General features: G+C 42.4%; 3 protein-coding genes across 6 annotated transcripts in view; 2 read left to right on the top strand and 1 right to left on the bottom strand.

The window, feature by feature from the left end:
- The window catches only part of mical3 (microtubule associated monooxygenase, calponin and LIM domain containing 3), a 67,655-nt gene extending 63,843 nt beyond the window's left edge, over positions 1–3,812 (top strand). For all 3 annotated transcript variants that reach the window (XM_023956088.1, XM_023956091.1, XM_023956089.1), the window contains 2 exons: positions 2,503–2,576; positions 2,654–3,812. In XM_023956088.1, the coding sequence (XP_023811856.1) occupies positions 2,503–2,576; positions 2,654–2,838 (259 nt within the window). In that variant the 3' untranslated portion in view covers positions 2,839–3,812. The remainder of the gene's footprint in view (positions 1–2,502; positions 2,577–2,653) is intronic.
- A 997-nt stretch (positions 3,813–4,809) lies between these two features.
- On the top strand, positions 4,810–18,727 carry ttc38 (tetratricopeptide repeat domain 38). Its single transcript, XM_004069856.4, has 14 exons — positions 4,810–4,942; positions 5,170–5,247; positions 5,325–5,406; positions 5,675–5,846; positions 6,339–6,512; positions 6,830–6,905; positions 7,149–7,268; positions 8,393–8,452; positions 8,663–8,701; positions 9,606–9,687; positions 11,639–11,804; positions 13,751–13,910; positions 14,343–14,416; positions 18,263–18,727. The coding sequence occupies exons 1-14, from the start codon at positions 4,913–4,915 to the stop codon at positions 18,348–18,350; spliced, it is 1,401 nt and encodes a 466-aa protein (XP_004069904.1). The 5' UTR covers positions 4,810–4,912; the 3' UTR covers positions 18,351–18,727.
- The window catches only part of LOC101158193 (tetraspanin-33), a 14,666-nt gene continuing 12,952 nt past the window's right edge, over positions 18,503–20,216 (bottom strand). Inside the window, exon 8 of one of the 2 annotated variants that reach the window (XM_004069857.4) lies at positions 18,503–18,872. In XM_004069857.4, coding sequence (XP_004069905.1) covers positions 18,804–18,872 — 69 coding nt within the window. In that variant the 3' untranslated portion in view covers positions 18,503–18,803. The remainder of the gene's footprint in view (positions 18,873–20,216) is intronic. The other variant, XM_020704281.2, reaches the window with a different exon arrangement.

Genomic DNA, 20,216 nt, shown 5'->3' with positions numbered 1-20,216 from the left:
ATAATCAACGTAAACTTTAATATAAAGGAAAAGAAAAAATTTGAAAATTGATTTAAAAATAAAGGAAGGAAAGGAAAGAAAAGTGCAGATAGGACCTTTCAGTCATATACACGGCTAAACAGAAATGTTTTAAGTCTAGATTTGAACATGAACACAGAAGAGGCCTGTCTTACGACTTCAGGGAGGCTGTTCCAGATTTTAGCTGCAGAATATTGAAACGCTGATTCCCCTTGTTTAGTTTTGACTCTGGGAATCAACAGGAGGCCGGCCCCTGAGGTCCTCAGAGTACGAGATGGTTCATATGGCACTAACATGTCAGAGATGTACTTTGGTGCTCGGCCATGGAGAGACTTGTACACAAGCAGAGCTGCTTTGAAGTCTATTCTTTGAGGTACAGGGAGCCAGTGCAAAGACCTGAGCACAGGACTAATGTGATCATACTTCCTGGTTTTGGTCAGGACTCGAGCAGCAGCATTCTGGATGTACTGAAGCTGTTTTACAGCTCGTTTGGAGAGGCCGGTGAGCAGGCCGTTACAGTAGTCTAACCTACTGGAGACAAATGCATGAATAAGTATCTCCAGGTCTGGCTTTGACACTATGTTTTTGATTTTGGCAATGTTTTTCAGATGGTAAAATGCCGCTGATGTTACTGACTTGATATGGCTGTTAAAGTTCAGGTCAGAGTCCATGATTACCCCTAGATTTCTGACTTGATTTGAGGGTTTAAGAGACAGAGAATGAAGGTAGCTGTTGAGACTTTCTCTTTGTTTCTGTGGGCCAAAAATAATAACTTCGGTCTTGTTTGAGTTTAGCTGGAGAAAGTTGTTCTGCATCCACGCACTGATCTGTTGGAGGCAGTGGTTGAGAGAATCCACCGGCCCATATTCACCTGTTGTCAGTGACACATAGATCTGAGTATCATCTGCATAGTTGTGATAAGATATGTTATTACTGCGTATTAACTGCCCTAGTGGCAGCATGTAGAGGTTGAACAGAAGGGGTCCCAGGATCGATCCCTGGGGCACACCACAAGTCAAGGCCATGTAGTCTGAGACACAACTCCCAATTTCAACATTACATTATTAAGCCTGTGGACCGTCACTTTAGGCAGCGGTCCGATCCAAAATCACAAATCCAGATCACCGATTCACAGATCAAACCCAAATTCTCACTATTTCAGATATCATTTTTGAATTCACAGCAAGGAAAGGGGTGTCCCTGTGCAATGAGATGCTCACCTCGCCGTCTGCCCTGAATGCCAAAAGGTTAAATAAAATAAAGATAGGATAGGATATATCCAGGATATATGAAACATTCACGCATAACATAAAGTATAACTATGCATCAGTAAATGACTAAACCTACAAATAAAATATGTATTGAATCACCGTCATTTATACCTTTATTTAGAACAGGACATCACTAAACATAACAAAGAAAGAAATAATCCATTTAAACAGAGTCACACTCTGTCAACTTCCTGGTTAACTTCAGCAGGAAACAAAACATCACTGTTGTTTTGGATCATTTAACAACAAATCCACAGTTTGTCATCCTCAAAGTGTAGCTGACTACAGTTCCAGACGATCGATGATGAATGAAGACGCAACAACACCTTCATAGAAATGGAACAACTAGAAAAAACCACAGAAAACATGTTTGTCACATGACGTCACATCCTTGATTACGAGGTAAACTGTATAAACAGTTTTTTAATTTGTTTTTTTTTTAAATCATAATTTTGCAAGAACGGAGACGAAAGTGTCGGAAAAATGAACCGAGTTTTTTTGAAACTTTTGTATTTTCGGTAATGTAGCTATGAGCGCCGAAGTTTTTTCCACATTCCGCCTGACAGACTATCTAGTCCACAAGCGTGAGAGTCAAACGCCGCCTTCTGCCGCTCAGTCTCGCCCGCAGGCGCCAAACTCCCGCATGTATTCCACGTTCCGCCGGAGCCTCCTGTCGGCAAAACGCGCAGGCCTGGAGTCCGGCACTTCTTCTGGCCAACAGAAACAACCTGTGTAGTGCAACTAATAGAGCCCATACCACTATGCTTCCACCTCGGTGCTGACATTTGGTGTTTATGATGTAAAGACCAACAATGGATTCTGGCATTTTTAGTTAAATTAGGTGGTGTTTCTCCAGCTTCTCTTCACATTCGGTGGTTTTCAGCAGCCTGTAGCGTCTGAGATGAAGCGTGTTCATTTACTTCTTAAGGTTGGTCCTGGAATGAGGAGACTTTAGGCTAAAGTCGGTGAAGATCCTCTGCTGCTAAATGATGAACAATTTCACAGAAGGATGTTTTATTCATGGAAAAAAAGTGATGGTTTTATTATAAAGGGTTGCTTTGCATTATAAGTACTGATCGTCCAATTACATCATGACTGGCTAACAGCTTTTGGAACGACCACTCATTTCTAAAATGAAAAACTTTGAAAGCTGGAAGACGAATCTGAGCGGCGAGCCAAATGTGGGTTTTTTTTTTGTCTCTTTGCCTTAAAGCGCCAGGGAGCTGGAGCTGGAGGACCGCCAGAGTCGGCTGCAGCAGGAGCTGAGGGAGCGCATGGCCGTGGAAGGTAAACGGCGAAGGCCACGAAAACGCTCAGACGGGGGTCTCCTCTCCCGGTAACCGCACATCCATTTGCCTCCTCAGACCACCTGAAAAGCGAGAAGGAGCTGGCGGAGGAGAAGCAGATCCTGAACGAGATGTTGGAGGTGGTGGAGCAGCGTGACGCCCTGGTGGCCCTCCTGGAGGAGCAGAGGCTGAGGGAGAAGGAGGAGGACAAGGACCTGGAGGCCGTGATGCTCTCAAAGGGCTTCAACCTCAACTGGGCCTAAAACCAAACCGTTTTAGGGGGAAAAGGCTTCAACTGTTTTTTAGAACTCCAACAGTTAGTGTCTGTGAAACTGCATTTCCCCGACAGCAGGGTGGAGAAGCTGCTTCAAGTTGAAGGTAATCTGTTGGCGGAGAAGCCCCGCCTCTCACCTGAGGAGGAGCACGTGTGACAGGTGTGACTCTGGAATAATGCAGTTCAGTCCTGCTGATGTAAGAGGAATTGTAAAAACCACGTTTGTTGTGTATTTTGGCGTTCATAGTTGGGTTTTTTTACGTCTCTTGCCGTGGAAGGACTGTCCCCCGAGCCGCGTGACCTTCCCCTGCAGGACCCCCATCTGCTGAAGCGGCCTTGCTTTCCAGGAAAACCTTTGACTTTCTGAGGAAACCACAGAATCTATTTTTCACTTTAACAGTCGACTCTCAAAGTTCATGGAAATTTGCCGTTTTTACGCGTCTGTGCTCATCCTGAGCGCTTCGACCAGAATGAATGTTTCTCCCGAGGACCCACACACTACACAACACGCGCACAACAAGAGTGTTTCACTTCATGGAGAAGAGGCCTTTTTTTCCCCCCTTCACAAGAATCTGTTTTATTGACACTTTTATGCAGCAGGGGAAAAAAAGAAATCCTCATTTTGGTCTAAAAAATAAAACCCAAGACCTTCGTATTTATGATGCATCAAACCCTGCAGGCACCGCCGTTTACGACTCGGGCATAGCTGTGGGTAAAAACGTTACGGTCATTTGTTGTTTTTAGATGGCGTGCAAAGGTTGACATGACTGTATGAATATTTATTAACATGCGTGTGAATTGTACTATATGTAAAGAAAATGAATCCTAATTTTTAAATGGTTTTGTTGACACACGAGCTGTAATGTAAAAAAAAAAAAAAAGCTTCTTGTAGCTAAAATACATCATATAGGAGTGTTGGATGTTTGCTGAAAAAGGTAATAAAACAATGCAGCTGTTTTTGAATTCTGACTTTTCTTTAACTTTTCTGTTTTACTTTCCTGAATCATTTTACCGACAATTACTGGAACGTTTAGCTCCAGTTTTGCTTGAATTAAATTGGGATTCGCCTGTCATGGAAGCTCACAAGAAAAAACAAAAAACAATCAAAGATCACCAAAAAGCAAAGTGCAAATAAATAAATAAATAGCTTTCCTGATGAAATTGTTTTGATGAAGCTTTCCGTCTCCAGTGTCTGGCTTCTGGAATGATTCTACTTGGATGAGCGGCGAAACGTTTCCAGGAGAGAAAAAGAAAAATGCAGGCGCCAGACTAAACGTCGAGGTAACATCACCTGGATGAAGGAAAACCTTCACGGACATCAGTCTTTAGACTGCAAAAAGAGGGAGCCTAAACATAGAAAAGGAACCCTGAGCTCAAAAAAGAAAATCACTAGAAAGTAATACAATGATGTGTAAATGCAGCAAGAAATTGGATAGGAAGAAATTTGGAAACAATAGTTCCACACAAGCATTAAAAAAAGCTAAATGTTAGATTGACTTCAAATCCAATGTTATCAAGCACTAAAAATGTTTTGATAGTTCTTAGAGCACTCTCTAAAGCCAGAAAAAAGATTATTGCATAATCTACAAAACAAATCTGCTACAAGTATGGAACCAGATGGGACTAAATTATAAAATGTTACAATTCTTAAGACACATTCAGCAACTGGAAGTTGTTGAGACTATTTGCAGCAATTGTTCTGTAAAAAAAAGTTTTGTTTCTTATCTGGAAGTCTGGAGGAAACTTTTTCCCTGAATAATCATAAACTGATTAGAGCTGTTGTTTCAGAATAAAATAAGTTAGGTTGAAACGTGCAAGTACACGTCAGCCCAACTTTATTTTGTTTTACAAGTACGGTCTATTTGATAATACTTTGAATGTTTCCTTTAAATTTTATGAAGTAAAAGCCCTTCGGAATAACTTTGTTATGATGTTATTTTTTCCTCCTACTTTTATTGTGAAAGTCAATTGAACCAGGTTCACTTCCGATTTTTTTTTCCTTATTGCTCTTTTCTCTAATTTGAGCTGAAAAGTTGTCAAAAACCTGCAGCTTCTCGCCGAGAATGAACGCGTCAAGTTTCAGGGATTGCCAGGTTTGTGTTAAAAATAGTATTTTTTTAAAAAAACTGTAATTATTTATGTGTTGTCTTTTTTTTGTACAATAAAAAGAGTCGTGAAGTGTCGATAATTACTAGTTAGAATAAAGCATCATGAATGAATTCCTAAAGGATAGAACCCGGATGTTTGCTTAAACATGTGAGTCTGTTTTGTTTGGGAGCAAAAGTCGGACTTTTACCCTGAAAGTGGTGTCGCTGTGCAGGCGTGGAAGGCTGAAGGTCTGCCGCTCTCCACCAGCAGCAACGAGGCGTGTAAACTGTTCGATGCCACGCTGACGCAGGTAACCGAGCCGGACACAGCCCACCTGCGCGCGTGCAGCCAAACAAACAGCTGTGCCCCCCGCCTCTTGTGTTTCAGTATGTGAAATGGACAAACGATGAGACCCTGGGGGGGATTGAAGGATGCATCTCCGCCATGAAGACAGCGGACCCAAACTTTGGTACTTTTTTGTTAGCCATTTAAGATTTAAATAAAGTTTTTTTGTTTAATTCCACCCTGTTTTGAATTGTTTACAGTATTTTTTTGTGGAATTGCCCTTTAATAAAAGTAAAAACTTGTTTATTTTTTAAACTTATGTGCTTTGATTCTTTATAAAGTAATATTTTCGCATCGGCTCATTTGGGCCTTTTTAATTTGCAAGTTGGGGATCTTGACACATACATTCATTTTACTGATGACAGCTTTCTTATGCCACGTTTCTCCTTCAGTGATGGGTCACGTCATCAGCACCGGGCTGGAGCTGGTGTCGACCACCAGCAGCCCCCGGCTGGACGAGCGCCTGGCCGCCGCCGTGAGGCGAACCGTGGAGCTCGCCAACACCCAGGACGTCTCTCCCCGGGAAAAACTCCACGCCACAGCCGTGGAACTGTTTTCGCAGGGGTAAGTAAGACAGAACTCATTGACCTTTGACCTCAGGAAGAGACCGCCACCTTGAATTTCCCCCCCAAAATGCTCATTCTATATGTTGTAACTCCTAGGATTACAATCTAACGCCTCCTGACTCCTCGGTAAGGGAGTCGCAGCGCTGCTCGCCGCTTCAACTTGATCTTCTTTCTTTGTAACGGACAAGATCCATCTAAAACAGTTTATTTTGAAACAGTTAAGGCGGCAGATTGTACCGTTTTTCTCTCGATAAACAAGTTTTCATCTCTTAATTCCCGGAGCTGTTGTTTGTGTTCCACCCCGTGATTCAGTCACATGCAGGAGGAGAAGAATCTGGTCTGTTCTCCTGCTGCACAGACTCAGTCTTTGTTTAATTGCAGTAGAAGCAGTGATGTTGAGGACAGTGGGGACCGTTCTCCTCATCCTCCTTGAAGCAGTGCTCTCTCCATCCTCACTAAGAACCTCCTCTGAAATCCTTTTGGATTGCAGGAATTTTCCCAAAGCCTGTGAGGTCTGGGAGGACATTCTCCTGGATCATCCCACGGATTTCTTGGCCCTGAAGTTTTCTCATGACGCTTACTTCTACATGGGAGCCCAGGGCCCCCTGAGGGACTCTGTGGCCCGCGTGCTGCCCCACTGGAAGCCCCACATGCCTTTGTTCAGGTACCACAGGCAGAGGAGAAAACAGAAGCTGTTTAGATCAAAAACAATATTATCCAACAGAGAAGGAACAAGAAAAATGTCAAATTATTTCAAGTTCATATATTTTGTTTCCCTAATTGGTTCTAGTTTATAATCTTATAATCTTAAATCAGGTATTAGATTATTGGTTTATTTTATTAGAATAAATATTTTCATTTCTAAAGTTAATAAAACTTTAGTAAAAGGTACTGAAGAGGATATTTAAAGCACATTAGACTATGGTTTCTGCCTATCTTTCAGATTTAAGCACTGAATACATGTTTTCTTTTTATTTTCAGCTATTTGAAAGGACTTTATTCTTTTGGCCTCCTAGAGATGCGTTTTTATGACCAGGCTTTAAAAGAGGCCATGGAGGTGAGGCTTTTTTATATATTCACTCACTTTTGTTTGTTCAGCACCTCTGGCGGTTTTCTATTCCAGGTTTTTGTTTGTTCAAATATAAGAATAAGACGTTTAATAAGAAGTTTTCTTCTGTGTGAGTAAGAAGACCAGTTCTATGTTTAAGGAAGCTGTTTGCTGAAGAAAAGTAGAAAAAGAAAAAAAATGTAGCGAAACCTTTTCCCCAAAGTTCTGAGCGACTCTTCCCGTTGACCTCAGGGCCTCAGTCTGACTCCAGAGGACGCCTGGTCCGTTCACTCTGTAGCCCACGTTCATGAGATGAAGGCAGAGGTGGACGAAGGCCTGAGGTTCATGGAGAGCAGGGAGAAAGACTGGCAGGTGCTTCACTCTTCACTAGACCCAACCTGCAGGTAGGGATGTCCTGTTCCGATGGCGTCATGGAAACTCAGGCCGGATCGCGTCGTTTCAGATTTTTATTTTATCCTTATTTTGATCCCTGGAAAAAAATGTCAAACTTATTATTATTATTATTATTATTATTATTATTATTATTATTATTATTATTATTATTATTATTATTATTATGCGGCACAAGCTTGAGCAGGCGGCGTACAAAAGCCCTTCGGTTAAGTTAGCCAGAGGTTCGCAGATTCAGACTCAAAAACGATTTTAATAATGATTAAAACCGACAGCAAGTTTCTATGTTGGTTTGTCTGAACGCAAACAATGACCTTAAAAAATGTATCTTTCTTTTTAATGAAAAACTATTGGAGCGTCTAGAAAGTGCGAGCTCCAGGAAAAGGCCGTTTGTCCATTTTTAAACCAGCTATTTTCCTTTTGGGGTCACAGAGTTGCTGGAACATGCCCCGCCCACGGGCCGGGACAGCAGACCAAAATAAAAAAACTGTGTTGCTTTCTAGGACATAGTTCCTGCAGAGCGCCGGGAGTTCAAAAGAAATTCCCCTCCGAGTTGTGGGCGACGCTGTTAGCTCCTGCTTTCCGGCCCTGTTGGCGAGAGATCTCTGTTTATGCGCTCTCCCGCTAACTTACAGGGTAGTCAAACACAAATATGATTCTTTTTTACACCGCATTATTTCGTCTGCTCCTTGATAACAACGATTTGAATAAAGAAATAGTCAGAAATTTAATTTTAAGTATAATTTTCTTTATAAATGTCCTCAAAATGCCACAAAAAACATGCTGCAATCAGCCCAAACACCTTTTTTTTTTTTTTATTTCACTGGCGCTGCAGTGTTAAATGATAAAAAGAAGGTGAATAAAATCAAAATGGGCGACAACCTGGATGTATCTGTGAATATTTTTTGAATTTGTTAAAAAAAAAGTATCTGGACTCGGTACCACTCAAGATCCAACCACTGAGTCGAAACGGGACGTCCCCACATACAGGTGACCTTACTGTGCTTCAGAGACCACTTTGGCTTTTTCAAACCTGCATGACCCCAAAGAAAAAGAGGATTGAAATGTGTGACGGTGATTTCCAGGCGTCCGACATGCTGGCGAGCCACAACTACTGGCACTGGGCGCTGTACCTGATGGAGAAGGTAAGGACCATGCAGGCCTTTTTCACCATGCAGGCCAGTAGCTGGCAGCAGAGTTGTTTGTGGAAGTGGCATTCATCATTTCTCCCGGGTTATTTGAAGCCCGGAGTTGATCATATATTAGGATTAATTTGAGTTTGCAGCTGTGCAGCACAATTCATAAAGCGTTCAAAGGTGGCTGGCATCCTTCTTTTCTCTGGTTCTCCTCCGCAGGGCCAGTACGAAGGCGCCCTGCAGATCTACGACACTCAGGTGGGTCCCTGCTTCAACTACACTAATGTGTGAGCCTAAACACCAGGAGTGCTAACTGGAAGCAAACGCTGCGCTTGTTGTGAGTCAAGCGGGTTAAGTGTGAGCCAGCGGAGGCTGAACGCACGAGAGATTTTGGAGCCAGAGTACCACCCACACAGGCTGTGCAGAGCGTGCAGCTCGTTATTAGATCCGCATTCTCTCTCCCAATTTTTAAAACCTTTGGAGTGACTTTCAGCCACTGCTTCCCTCACTTTGACATCCTTGTATTTAAGCTCCACAACATAGTAGTTTGGTTGTTCAATCACATCCACAGTGTCTGTATTAACCCTTGTGCTATCCTAGGCACTTTGACATTGGGAGTGGGGTCATCTAGACCCCACAAGACAGCACAAGGGTTAGAGCTGCAGGATATGAGGAAAACATTGCGATATTACTGATCAATATTGGGATGATGATATAACTTGCAATGAATAAACAAATGGCAAAACAACCAAATAAATAAATAAGAATCAACACACCTTAAATTGACCCTCGTCCACATTGGAGGCGAACTTCTGACATAGAATGGCTGCATCCAATTGGTCAACAACGTGAAGGCGTCCGTCCCATTGGTCAAATGCATAAATTTTTATTTGACTCGTTACATATTTCAAACTTCCCGTCTGCCACATTCTTCAGGTAACCGTTTATTGCACTTTTCGCCATCTCTTGCGATATGCGAATTGCACAGCTGGATATTGCGATAACGATAATTTCGAGACTTATTGCGCAGGCCTAGTCTGTATTAGTAACTGACTTCGACGAACGTGGAAACATGGCAGGTATGTGGAAAAAGAACACAACCGTGTCTGAAGTCATAGTAGTTTGGTGTTATGGAGGTTAACGCGTGTCGTTGTTCCTGAAGGTCTTCAAGCGCTGCAAAGCTTCTGGAGCCATGCTGGACATCGTTGACGCCAGCTCAATGCTCTACAGGCTGGAAATGGAAGGTATGTACGGGGGGGGTGGGGGGGGTGGAGAACCTACCGGAACTCAACGCAGCGCGACTTCAGACAACCTGCAATAACATCATTTTATCTATGTATAACTTTAAAACACAGATACAACTGTCACACTCTGGCTGGTCAAAAAAATCTTACATTTTTTTCCCAAACATTTTATTGAAATTTTTCATTTTAGTTTATTTTAAATATTGCATTTTGAATGCTGTATATCAGTTTACACTGGTGTTTTTATCCACTCATAATTGTGCTTGTAGCGTCTCATTCACTTTATGATAAGATGTTCAGGGTGAATGTTCATTCCTGCTAACAGGTTTTTAGGTGTTTGCGTCTCAGGGGTGGGGCCTATTACCCGTGTGCACAGAAATGGTAATGAATGGGGCCAACTCAGTAAAAAAAATACAGGATTTAAAAAAAAGATTCTCCAAGTTTAGATAAATTAATAGTAAGTATTGATGACCATCACCATAAAAAAAGATTATTGTTTAAATTTAAAATTAAGATAAAAAAAGGTTTCAAATACAGGAGGAGTTTATACAGATATACTCCTCGTGTGTCATAACCTCCACAACTCAAGAGGCCTTCAGCGCTGATCTGTTTGCTCTGCTGCTGGACAGGTCAAGGTAAGAAAGAAAAATGTAAGTAGAATATTGTGGGGCACTGTTAACCCCCCCCCCCCCCCCCCACCCAAAAAAAAACCACCACCACCACCATTTATTAGCAGACTCCTTGCCAGTTCAAACACACTCTGACCTTGGTCCCAACTGCCCTTATGGGTGGAGATGGGGGTCTTTGGGGGTGAAAATCGGCCAATATCTATGAAAATCGGCCAATATCTACGTCATAGACCACTCAATGAATCCATGATGAGAAAATCTTCATGCACATTTTTTTCTCCCCTTCGGACGTACTTAAAAAAAACAACTTCTTTTTACCTGCAGTATACAACATGTTTCCTTCTAAACTTCCCGTGTGAGTCATCTCGCGGCGTACTTAGGGCTGCAAAAAACGATTAGTGTCACGGTTTCAGAGTCACAGCGCAGTGTTGGAGTGTTTGTGCCGAACTGTGGCTAATGGCCCGTATGGACCACCGATCATCTATAACCCATTGCCCCCCCCTAGTTGTAGTCAGCACTTATACAACACGTATAAGTAGGGGTAAGTAGGTGAGATGCCAGCGTATCGTACAGATTTTTTATATTTTTCTACTCCTCAAACCGTGTGCATTGCGCGAGGAACTCGTAGGTGTTGTCGATTCGTGCGTGCTCCTTACGTGCAATCTGACTGTTGGAATTCTGTTTGTGTGGACGTCCTACGTGGACGTTCCTGCGTTTTCTCCTCTAAGTGACCTGCCTTAGTGGAGTCAAAATGTTTTCACGCCTGCGGCTAAGAGCGTCCTCTGGAAGAAATGACCCAAACACAAACTAGGTCTGTTAGTGTGTGTGCGTGGGGGCTGGGGGGTTTGTTGCCGTGATGCACGGCGGCATCATTTACGTGAACTGATGCCCCGTGTGGTTCAGTCCGGGTTCGTGGTTTCGCTCAGATCTTGTGTGATGATAAATGGGAGGTGCCGTCTTCTCTGTCGCCCGCTGCCCCACTGAGGGCTAAACAACTTTCTGCCGGCCGCGCCACATTCATCTCCGCTGTAATGTTTCAGCGAGGGGGGGGTCTTACCTGTTTGTTTAGATAAATCTGTGAGGGGATTTTCAGCGGCTGGGCAGTACATCATGCTCACGGCTTTACAGAAGAGGCAGTAGAGGATCCAAATGAGGCTCCTTCAACCGTCAGGCGGCCGGTTCCTTTAGCTTTTTCAAGAGGTGTGGGCGGGGTTTATATGTTTTTTTTTTTATTGGCACCAACTTGATTGAGTAATCTGAGACTTTTGGTCCTAAAATTAGATTTTGAATCTGATCACGCTTCACCTGACTGTGTGTCCCAGGCGTGTGCGTGAAGGACCGTTGGCGGGAGCTGCTCCACGTGACGCAGCCTCACACTGACGATCATGTGACCGTGTTCAATGACCTCCACTTCCTCATGGTGTCGCTGGGAGCCGAGGAGACCACAACATCCCGGCGTCTCCTGGAGGGCCTGCAGGAGCTGGCTAAGTGAGTTCCAGCCTCTCCTCAGGCTTACGTAAGAGCGAAGCTCACGCGAGGAGCGAGCGGCCGGCGCTGTCGGGGAATGGGCGGTGCCTCCCGCCTGCTGCAGATGTTCCAGGACCTGCTGCCTCTGTGGAGTTCGGTGGTTTGAATGTTTCTGGCTTCCTGACCGCGGAAACGCTGCCTTTCATTTTTAGTCAGGCTTCGAGCCACAGCAAAGTTCTCAGTTCAAAATGAATTATTAAAGGGTTATGTTTTTATGAAGTAAATGTTTTATAGCCTTGAAAGTTAATTCTAGTGTAAAAAACTGACATTTTCTTCTTGCTTCACTCGTCTCGTTAAAGCTTCTGATCTGACCTCGGTTTGAAAAACTCCCTGTTTTACTTGTAATTGCCGTCTTTGGTTTGACGGTTGAAAGCTGAGAGGCTGAACGTTCAGTTTCAAAAGAACTCGACGCTTCCTTCCACAGCTCCTCCTAGACTGAGGCAGGTAAAAAAAACGGTAACCTCCTCTTCCAAAGAGTGCAGCGTCTCTAGATGGGGGGGCCCGGTGAGGCTGGCCCCCCCCATCTAGAGCCGACGCAGCTGAACAGCGGCCGAACCAGAGGGGGAGGATCCAAAAAAAAGATCATTAAAAGTAGAAAATATTGATAAAACAGGAAACACTTAAACATTCAATAGTTAATAGTAAGGAATGTTAAAAAGAATTATTGATCATTTTTTTGTGTGAAATAATAAGATATAGTGAAAAAAATTAAATGTCCTGATGGCGCTACACGCCCCCGCTCTCGTTGCCCCCCTTTGACCTGCCCTCCCTGGCTGAGCAGCTGCTACACACCCCTCTGTCCTTTTTTTTTTTTTTTCAAAATTGTGCTTTTCTGCTTTATCTCCATAGCAACCATTTTATTTTATATTCGCCTGCAAATGACGAACAGGTCGATGTGATATTTAGAAGAATCTGAAAAAGTACATTTATGGATTTCCTTGGCAACAGTCTTTTTCTTAAACCTCGCCCACATTTCGTAATCTGTTTATATTGTGTCGTTCAGCTTGAGCCAACCGTTCATGTGTGACATTTTTGCTCGAAGGCACAGGAAGAAAGTCCAGGACTGCCGCGGGACAAATCTAGATAAATGGGCGGAGCCTAGCCGAATTTCCAAGATGATTAAAACCAATTCTAATCACCTGCTTAGTAAGAGCAAAAAAAATGAGCCTAGAGTAACAAATAATGCACCGTTTCTGAATAAATTAATGAAAATTCTGTCATTTTCAGAGCGTTTTTATCTTTTGGTTTTAGGATCAAAAACTAAAATACATTTTTTTTTTCCTGATTGAGCTGCAAAAACACTTCAACAATCTGTAGTTCATCCTTCTACAGGCTGGGTGATAATTTCTAAATTAAAGGTTTCATCATTTAACTCCAAAATGAAACGTGAGAAGTTCTATTATTATTAAAAAAACAAACTCAATGCTGATCCGGTCCGGTTGCATTCTGGCACCAGAACAAACATCCCAAATTCACCTGATCAGAGCATCTGGAAGAGGTCGGTCTGTGCCCGACCCAAAAGCCCGGCAGAACTTCCAGAAAGTCGAGTTCAGTGAACCTGGACACCCAGAAGGGGGAGCAAACGCCTTCCAGAACAATCCAGGAGATGGATGGCGTGCAGAAAGGAAATAGCTTTGGGTTAAAGCGGCGCTCAGACTGTGCTGGAGGACACGCCCCTCCTAACCCTCCAGATTGTGTCATTCTAACTTCTGACCAAGAAATAAATGAAAGATGGAGCTCACGAGTGTATTTTGAAGGATTGGATGGATCTTTGAACACCTTCCTGTCTCCTTCACAGGTGATCCTAAACGTTCAGAGTCGCCTAATCTACCCCTCAAACCTCAAAAACAGTTTTTCAGAATAAAATGCATTTGACTTGTTGAAGCACCTGCTGCTCTGCTGCACAGGGAACCGGGCGAGAATCAGCAGCATCAGGTGGCTGGCAGTGTGGGCGTGTCCGTATGCAGAGCCATGGTGGAGTACAGTCAGGGGAACTACGCCCGCGCCGTGGAGCTGTTGTACCCGCTGCGCTACAGCATCGTGGACGTAGGTGGCAGCGACGCACAGGTGAGCTCCCACTTTAGGCCAAACACCTGCTGTCCTGTTACTCCAATCAAATGTTTTCAGCCTGGAGGCCTTGTTTTTTTCATCTGATACCATCCATCACACTGCGCTTTGCCTCCTTCCCCCCCGCCCCGGTAAAACAGAGCTGGAGTAAAACCCTCTGCTGCTTCAGCGTCTTTAAGTTAATGAACGCTTCGCACTCTCCGATGTGAGATTGGAGCGCGCTGCGCACCAGCGTATGAATAATGAATCTACACATCTTTGTGATGGATGATGATGATGGACTTTATGCGTTTTACGGAAGCCGCTCTTAAAGGTTTTATTTTTTTTTTTTTTTTGTGTATGTGTGCAAATGCAGCGTGGGGTAAAGTTATCTGAAAGTCAGCACGCCGGCTTTGTTTGTGCGCTCTAATGTTCTGTCAATTGTTGCCTCAGAGGGACCTGTTCAGTCAGCTGCTCATTCAGGCCGCCATCAAGTCGGAGAGGAAACGCCACCGGAAGCTGGGAAGGTAAAGCACAGCCGGCGTTTGAGACCAAATGATTCTAGTGCTCAGTGTTTTATGAAAGGATTTTAGTCATTTTCTTTCTAAATAACTCCACCTGAATGATGCTAAAATGAACACATGATTAGATATGACCAAGAGGATACCTTTTAAATGAATCTACCCTTCACAAGGTAATCTGTTCTAAAAGAATCTGAGTCGTCTCCAGCTGAGATTTAACGTATAGTTTCTCCAAAAACCAGCCTGAGGAACTCTAGCAATTCCTCATGTTTACTCACAACAAGCTTTCCTTTTTCTCTTGGTTTAAATTCAGTCGTCTCTTTGTTCTAGTAACCCGTCCGTCTGCGTGTCGTTTTCGGTTCTATTTATTAAACTCGAGCAGCAATAGAAGTCCAAATCATGAAACTACTGCCACCATGTTTCAGAGACTAGCTCATGCCTCTGTAAGACAGTTTTTATTTTTTCATTTATCAAGACATTTATTTTAGTTTAGTGCTGGGAAACAATTACAAATGTTAAATCTTATTGCTGGCTGCAAAATGTAAAAGAAATTGTAAAATTTTATTTTGAAAAGCAGCTTGCTTAAGAAAAAAGGACATGAACGTAACAGTCATTGTTTGAATGATAAGATTTTCACCTCTAATAATCCTTTTTGTCTGTTCAATAAACAAAACCAACAGAGGTTTTTTTCTTGGATCAGAGAACAGCAGAACAGTTCAGTCATAACTCTGCCTGTTAGAGAAAAGGATCAGAACACACCTCAGATTTTCTTTACATGGAACTTTTCCCTAGTTTGCCTAAAAATGTAAACGATAAAAATCCATGGAGGAGTCATCTTTAGCTTTTCAGAAATAAAAGTAAAGCATGTTCTACCAAACTGGAAACTACATCTCTGAGATGAAATCATCTTGAACAACAGCAGAGAGAATAAAAGCTTCTGTATGGAACCTATGACTGATCAATAAAGCTATTGGCTGATTCAATCATTTATAATAATTTATGCTTTTTTTTCTTTTGGCTGATTCTTCCACCGTCATTTAAGTTCATGAAACACTTTATTTTTGACTAAGCAGCAGAACCATTGACTGTATAAGAAAACTGGACTGAGTGACTCCTCCCAGGAAGTAGCCGCTGGTTCCAAAAAGCCAAAATCCCATCGACTTCTATAGAGACATAAACAGCTGTTACTCCGTCATTCTATTGGTCAGAAGTACCGGATCTGATACCTTTTTTTTAAACATCTTCTTGATAATCTTCTTTTTGTTCATAAGATTTTTTCCTGCAGTTCAAGTTATTCAAGTTATAAACTGACCAATCAGATGCCTCAATAAAAGTAGGTGGAGCCTGCTGGCCCCCCACGTCCTACGCTCCACACCTTTGATTGACAGATTCTCCCGAGCCCGATTTCAATTGGTAAGGGGTGTGGCATTCCAACAAGCTCCTGATTGGTGAGAGTGGTTGCCATAGAAACGATGATCTAGACCAGGGGTGGGCAAAGTGCGGCCCGTCAACCTATTTAATCTGGTCCACCAAGCTGGCGTTTCCCCCATAGATGGCGGACTACAAATACACTGACCCTTGTTTTTGTGCCGAAGGTTATTCAGCCTTCATGGGGACGTCTGAAGCATTTTTTTTTTATTGTTCATGTATCAGACACTCATTTTTCCGATCATTCCGATAAGACACGAATGCAGCATTTCTTTAATTTGTGTTCCTCCCTGAGGGACATCGACCCATCGGTACAAATGGGACTAAAAAAACTTAAAACAAGAGTGAAAACTCCTAAATGTTCTCTTTTAAAATGCATAAATGCTTTTGTCCACATTCCACATTCTTTTCTTTTTCTTATGAGTTGGATTACCAAAACACTCCACACTTCTGCTCTTGGTCCGACCCTTCTTCAGATTTTAGACGTTTGCCTACCGCTGGTCTAGACCGACTCGAATCAATCGTTGTTTACTGTTGTCGTCTGGCTCAGAAAGCATGTTTTATCTAGCCTGACTTTAAGCCTGAACTCTGGCTGAAATCCGCCTGAACTTGTTTACTCTGGGTATGTCGGTTCCAAAAGACCGGATATGAGTTGGCGTAATTACGCTCCACTTGGTAACCCTGGGTTAATGCTCGTGCACAGCAAGTACATAAAGACATTCTCAATGGATCGCAGATTTCCGGAGTCACCATAGAAACGCGTGGAGAAAAAAAAAAAGAGCGCTATACTTCAGTGACACGGGGTCTGAGATTTAAATGACGGCGTATGAAGATTATACGTCTTATATATATTATATAATATATATATATATATATATATATATATATATATATATATATAAAATCCAGAACCCTCTCACTCATGGTGCAGAAAGAATTAAACAAAACTGGACAAATAACTCGGCAAAACACAGTAAAACAGCTAAACACATTTGGTCAAAAACCCACACTTAAACCCAAATCCGTCCAGACAGGCAAAGGGAATGATATCCCACAATCCCTTGCAGTGCCAATCTAACAGCAGCACCAAAGTTACACCTACTTAATTGAATTAATTTGAATGAAAGTAATGTAACTGTCTGATAACTACATGTTATTTTTAAACTGACTTAACAAAAAAAAAAGATTTTTATTTATCTTTACTAAAGCAAATAATTAAGTTAGATCAAAGTAAAAAAGTTTCTCTTTCCAACATGCATACGTGGTCTTATCACCCTCTCATGGTGGAAAAAGTATTATCTGAGCTTCTTCATCCACTAAATCATCTTCAAATGGACACGCCATGCTGCTTCACCTCTCTGTAAACAAAAATGTTCAATTCTTTAAATCGATGCTTCTTTTTTACAGTAAAGGTTGGGCTATATTTTTTTTTTATTGGTTGACTACTAAAAATCCTTCAACCCATAGTTGTCCTGTTTCTCTTTCTTTATTCTAGTATCTTCCACCATTTCTGTCTCTTAACTCCTATTTCAACCATCCAACTATTCAAATGTTCAGCTTTTTCCAGCTGTGACTTTTGGTCCTTCAAATCCTTGAACTTTTCCAGATATTCCAGGACTTCCAGGATTTTTGTTCCATTGAAATACAGTGGGGATCCTTGGTGCAGAAGCTTGCTGGTTCGATACCCGGCTCTGGCATTTTTCACAAAATATCTATTTTGTTATTTTGCTGTTTTCACTTTATTTATGGTCAACTTTGATCATTCCTTTATTTATTTTTTGCCAATTTTTCCCCTTTAAGTTTCACTTTCATTTAGCATTATAGCATCAACCCTGCATGTTCTTCTGGAAATGCGGCTCCTTCTAGTTTTTGATTTTTTTTTTTGAGTTTACTTGTTTTTTACATTATTTATTCTGGATTACAGCAGTTTGTGCTTCCAGGAATGACAAGTGCTGTATAACTAAAGATCCATTTGAACATGTGATTAGCAGGTTAACATTTTTTTAATTGTAGCAGTAAAGTTTTTGTTTTTATTCCTTAAGAAATCTTTTTCTTAAAAATCTGTTACCAGCATCTTAACCCGATATTATGCCAGAATAGTGAGGAAGATTTGAATTTTTTCTTGTTTTTGTGTGAAAATCGGTTGTTGATTGAAAAACTGACAGATGCTCAGATCCGTTCTTGAAAAACTACATTCATGGTGATGTTGAGTAGTCACTGTGCAGACGGCTGTCCGCTCCGCTCTCCCCAATCATCCGTCTCTCCTCGACAGCACGGGGGCGGTTTTCCTCCCCGCCGCCCCCACCGGGCCGGCTCTTCCTGTCTGTGGAGCGGCTTATATGTTTGTGTTATCGATCGAGGTATTATTTCAGCCCGACCGCTCTGGATGTGTGTTCACCTCTGTGCTGTGCTGAATTTCCCCAGATGTCTGCTGGTGGAGCGCGATTCGGCGAGGCCGCGCTCCCCCCTGACCCGGCGCCTGATGCAGAGAGCTCTGGCTCTTCACGACTAGATCGATGGCAGGTCGTGCGAGCGGTTCCCACGTGAAGAAGGGGCCTCGGTAATCTCATCCTCCATCGTTTCGCCTTCAGAGACGTCTCTGTTAGCGGAGCGGCCAGACTGTTCGTTTATTCCAAAAGTGAGGAATAAAAACTACAAAGACAAAAGTTTTTGTACACTATTCTTTCAATTGATTCACTTTACTATTACATAGTGTGATTATTTCATATTTTCTTATTCAAATCAATCATGACATTGAAACATTTGCTGGAAACCAACAAGAAGACTGAATGAATTGTTAAATGATATTTTAGGTAAAAATGTCACATTTAATCCCAAGTGTTGATGTAAAAACTGCTGGAGAAAAAGAATAAAGTGCATCTAAAAGCAGCAAGCGTTATTCCTGCCCTCACACTCGTCAGAAACCTCCAGGAACGGCGTCTTTTCCTGATGTCCCGCGTCCCGCTCATGAAAGCGAGGTAATCTCCTCCTGGATCTGAGAGATGAGGATCTGCGACAGCACGATGCCGGCGATCTGGAGGACAGCAGAACCACTTCACAGTCCATCGCTGAGCTTCTCAAACAGACGCCGTGCTGGTTTACAACCTTGTAGTCGTTTTGAACCGGACATTTGTAAAAAGCTGTTTGTGGACGCGCAGGAACAAGATCCGTCTACTTCCCAGCCATGTTTTCTGACGTGCAGAAAAGGCCTCCATCGATGACTTCAATGACTGTTTTGAGGCTTTTCTTATGTAACTCGATTGAGCAATCCTAGTTGCTGAAAGAACTGGCTATTATGGGATTTCCAATGTTTATCTTCAGTCAGTCCCTCACAAATCGGTCTCTGTTGTTGAAGGAATTTTTGACGCATGATTGGTTAAAAATCGGATTTTGATCCAAATATGCTTATAAGCTTTGCTCCTTACTGATATGTAACCCTTGTGCTATCCTAGGCAATTTAATGTTGGGAGTTGGGTCATATAGACCCACTAGACCAGGGGTGGGCAATTCCAGGCCTCGAGGGCCGGTGCGTCTGCATGATTTCCAGATAGTCTTGCCCTACTCGTGACTGCTTACCTGGTTCAGGTGTGTCCAGCCAATCAGAGCATGTTGGAAAACCTGCAGGAATGCGGCCCTCAGTGCCCCCCTCTGCACTAGACAGAGCTCTGAACCTTTTTTCTTCAATGATTTGTGATCTTCACAGGTGTCCATGGATTACATGAAATCTTTCCACCTTTATCCACCTTTGTCATGGTAGGGAGAACACGTCAATGGAAGGGGGGGGGGGGGGTCATCTTAGATAGCACAAGGGTTAATGGTGGCTTTTCTATAGATTTTATCTCCATAGCTACCATTTTATTTTTTGGTCCCCTGGTGATGACGAACAGATTGATGTCATTTTTGAAAGTTTCGACAAAAGTAAACGTCTGGATTTCCTTGGCGACGGAGGTTTTTTGTTACTTTTAAATAGAACATTTTTGGAAAATCTAAGATGGTGACCTCGTGCTGAGGTCAAAGGTCAGCAAAACTTTGATTGTGATTGTAGAATTACCCTTTTGTGGCTCAAACAATATATTCTGATTCAATATTGTGATAACTGACGCTAAATGGTCGCTAAGCCGTAGGCCCTGTGGCCATCCCATAATAATTTCAATACTTGTGTGTGTTTTGGCTGCATTGGTGGGTTTTAACATGTTTGTTGGAGCCCCAAAATGGATTTAGCCCCGTTCCTTTTATCAATGATTTCTCCGTCTGTGATGTCATCGTGGTTTTTTGTTGTTCTTTATGTCAAAAGTGTCTTTCAGATTCTCTTTATAATAAAATCCTTATCAAGTAACAAAGACACTGACTTTTTGTCGGTGAGACATCTATGTTTCCA

Source organism: Oryzias latipes, chromosome 6 (assembly GCF_002234675.1).
Source record: "Oryzias latipes chromosome 6, ASM223467v1".
Lineage (NCBI taxonomy): Eukaryota > Metazoa > Chordata > Actinopteri > Beloniformes > Adrianichthyidae > Oryzias > Oryzias latipes.
The sequence above is the reverse complement of the archived record's forward strand: the minus strand, read 5'-3'. Positions and strand labels throughout refer to the sequence as shown.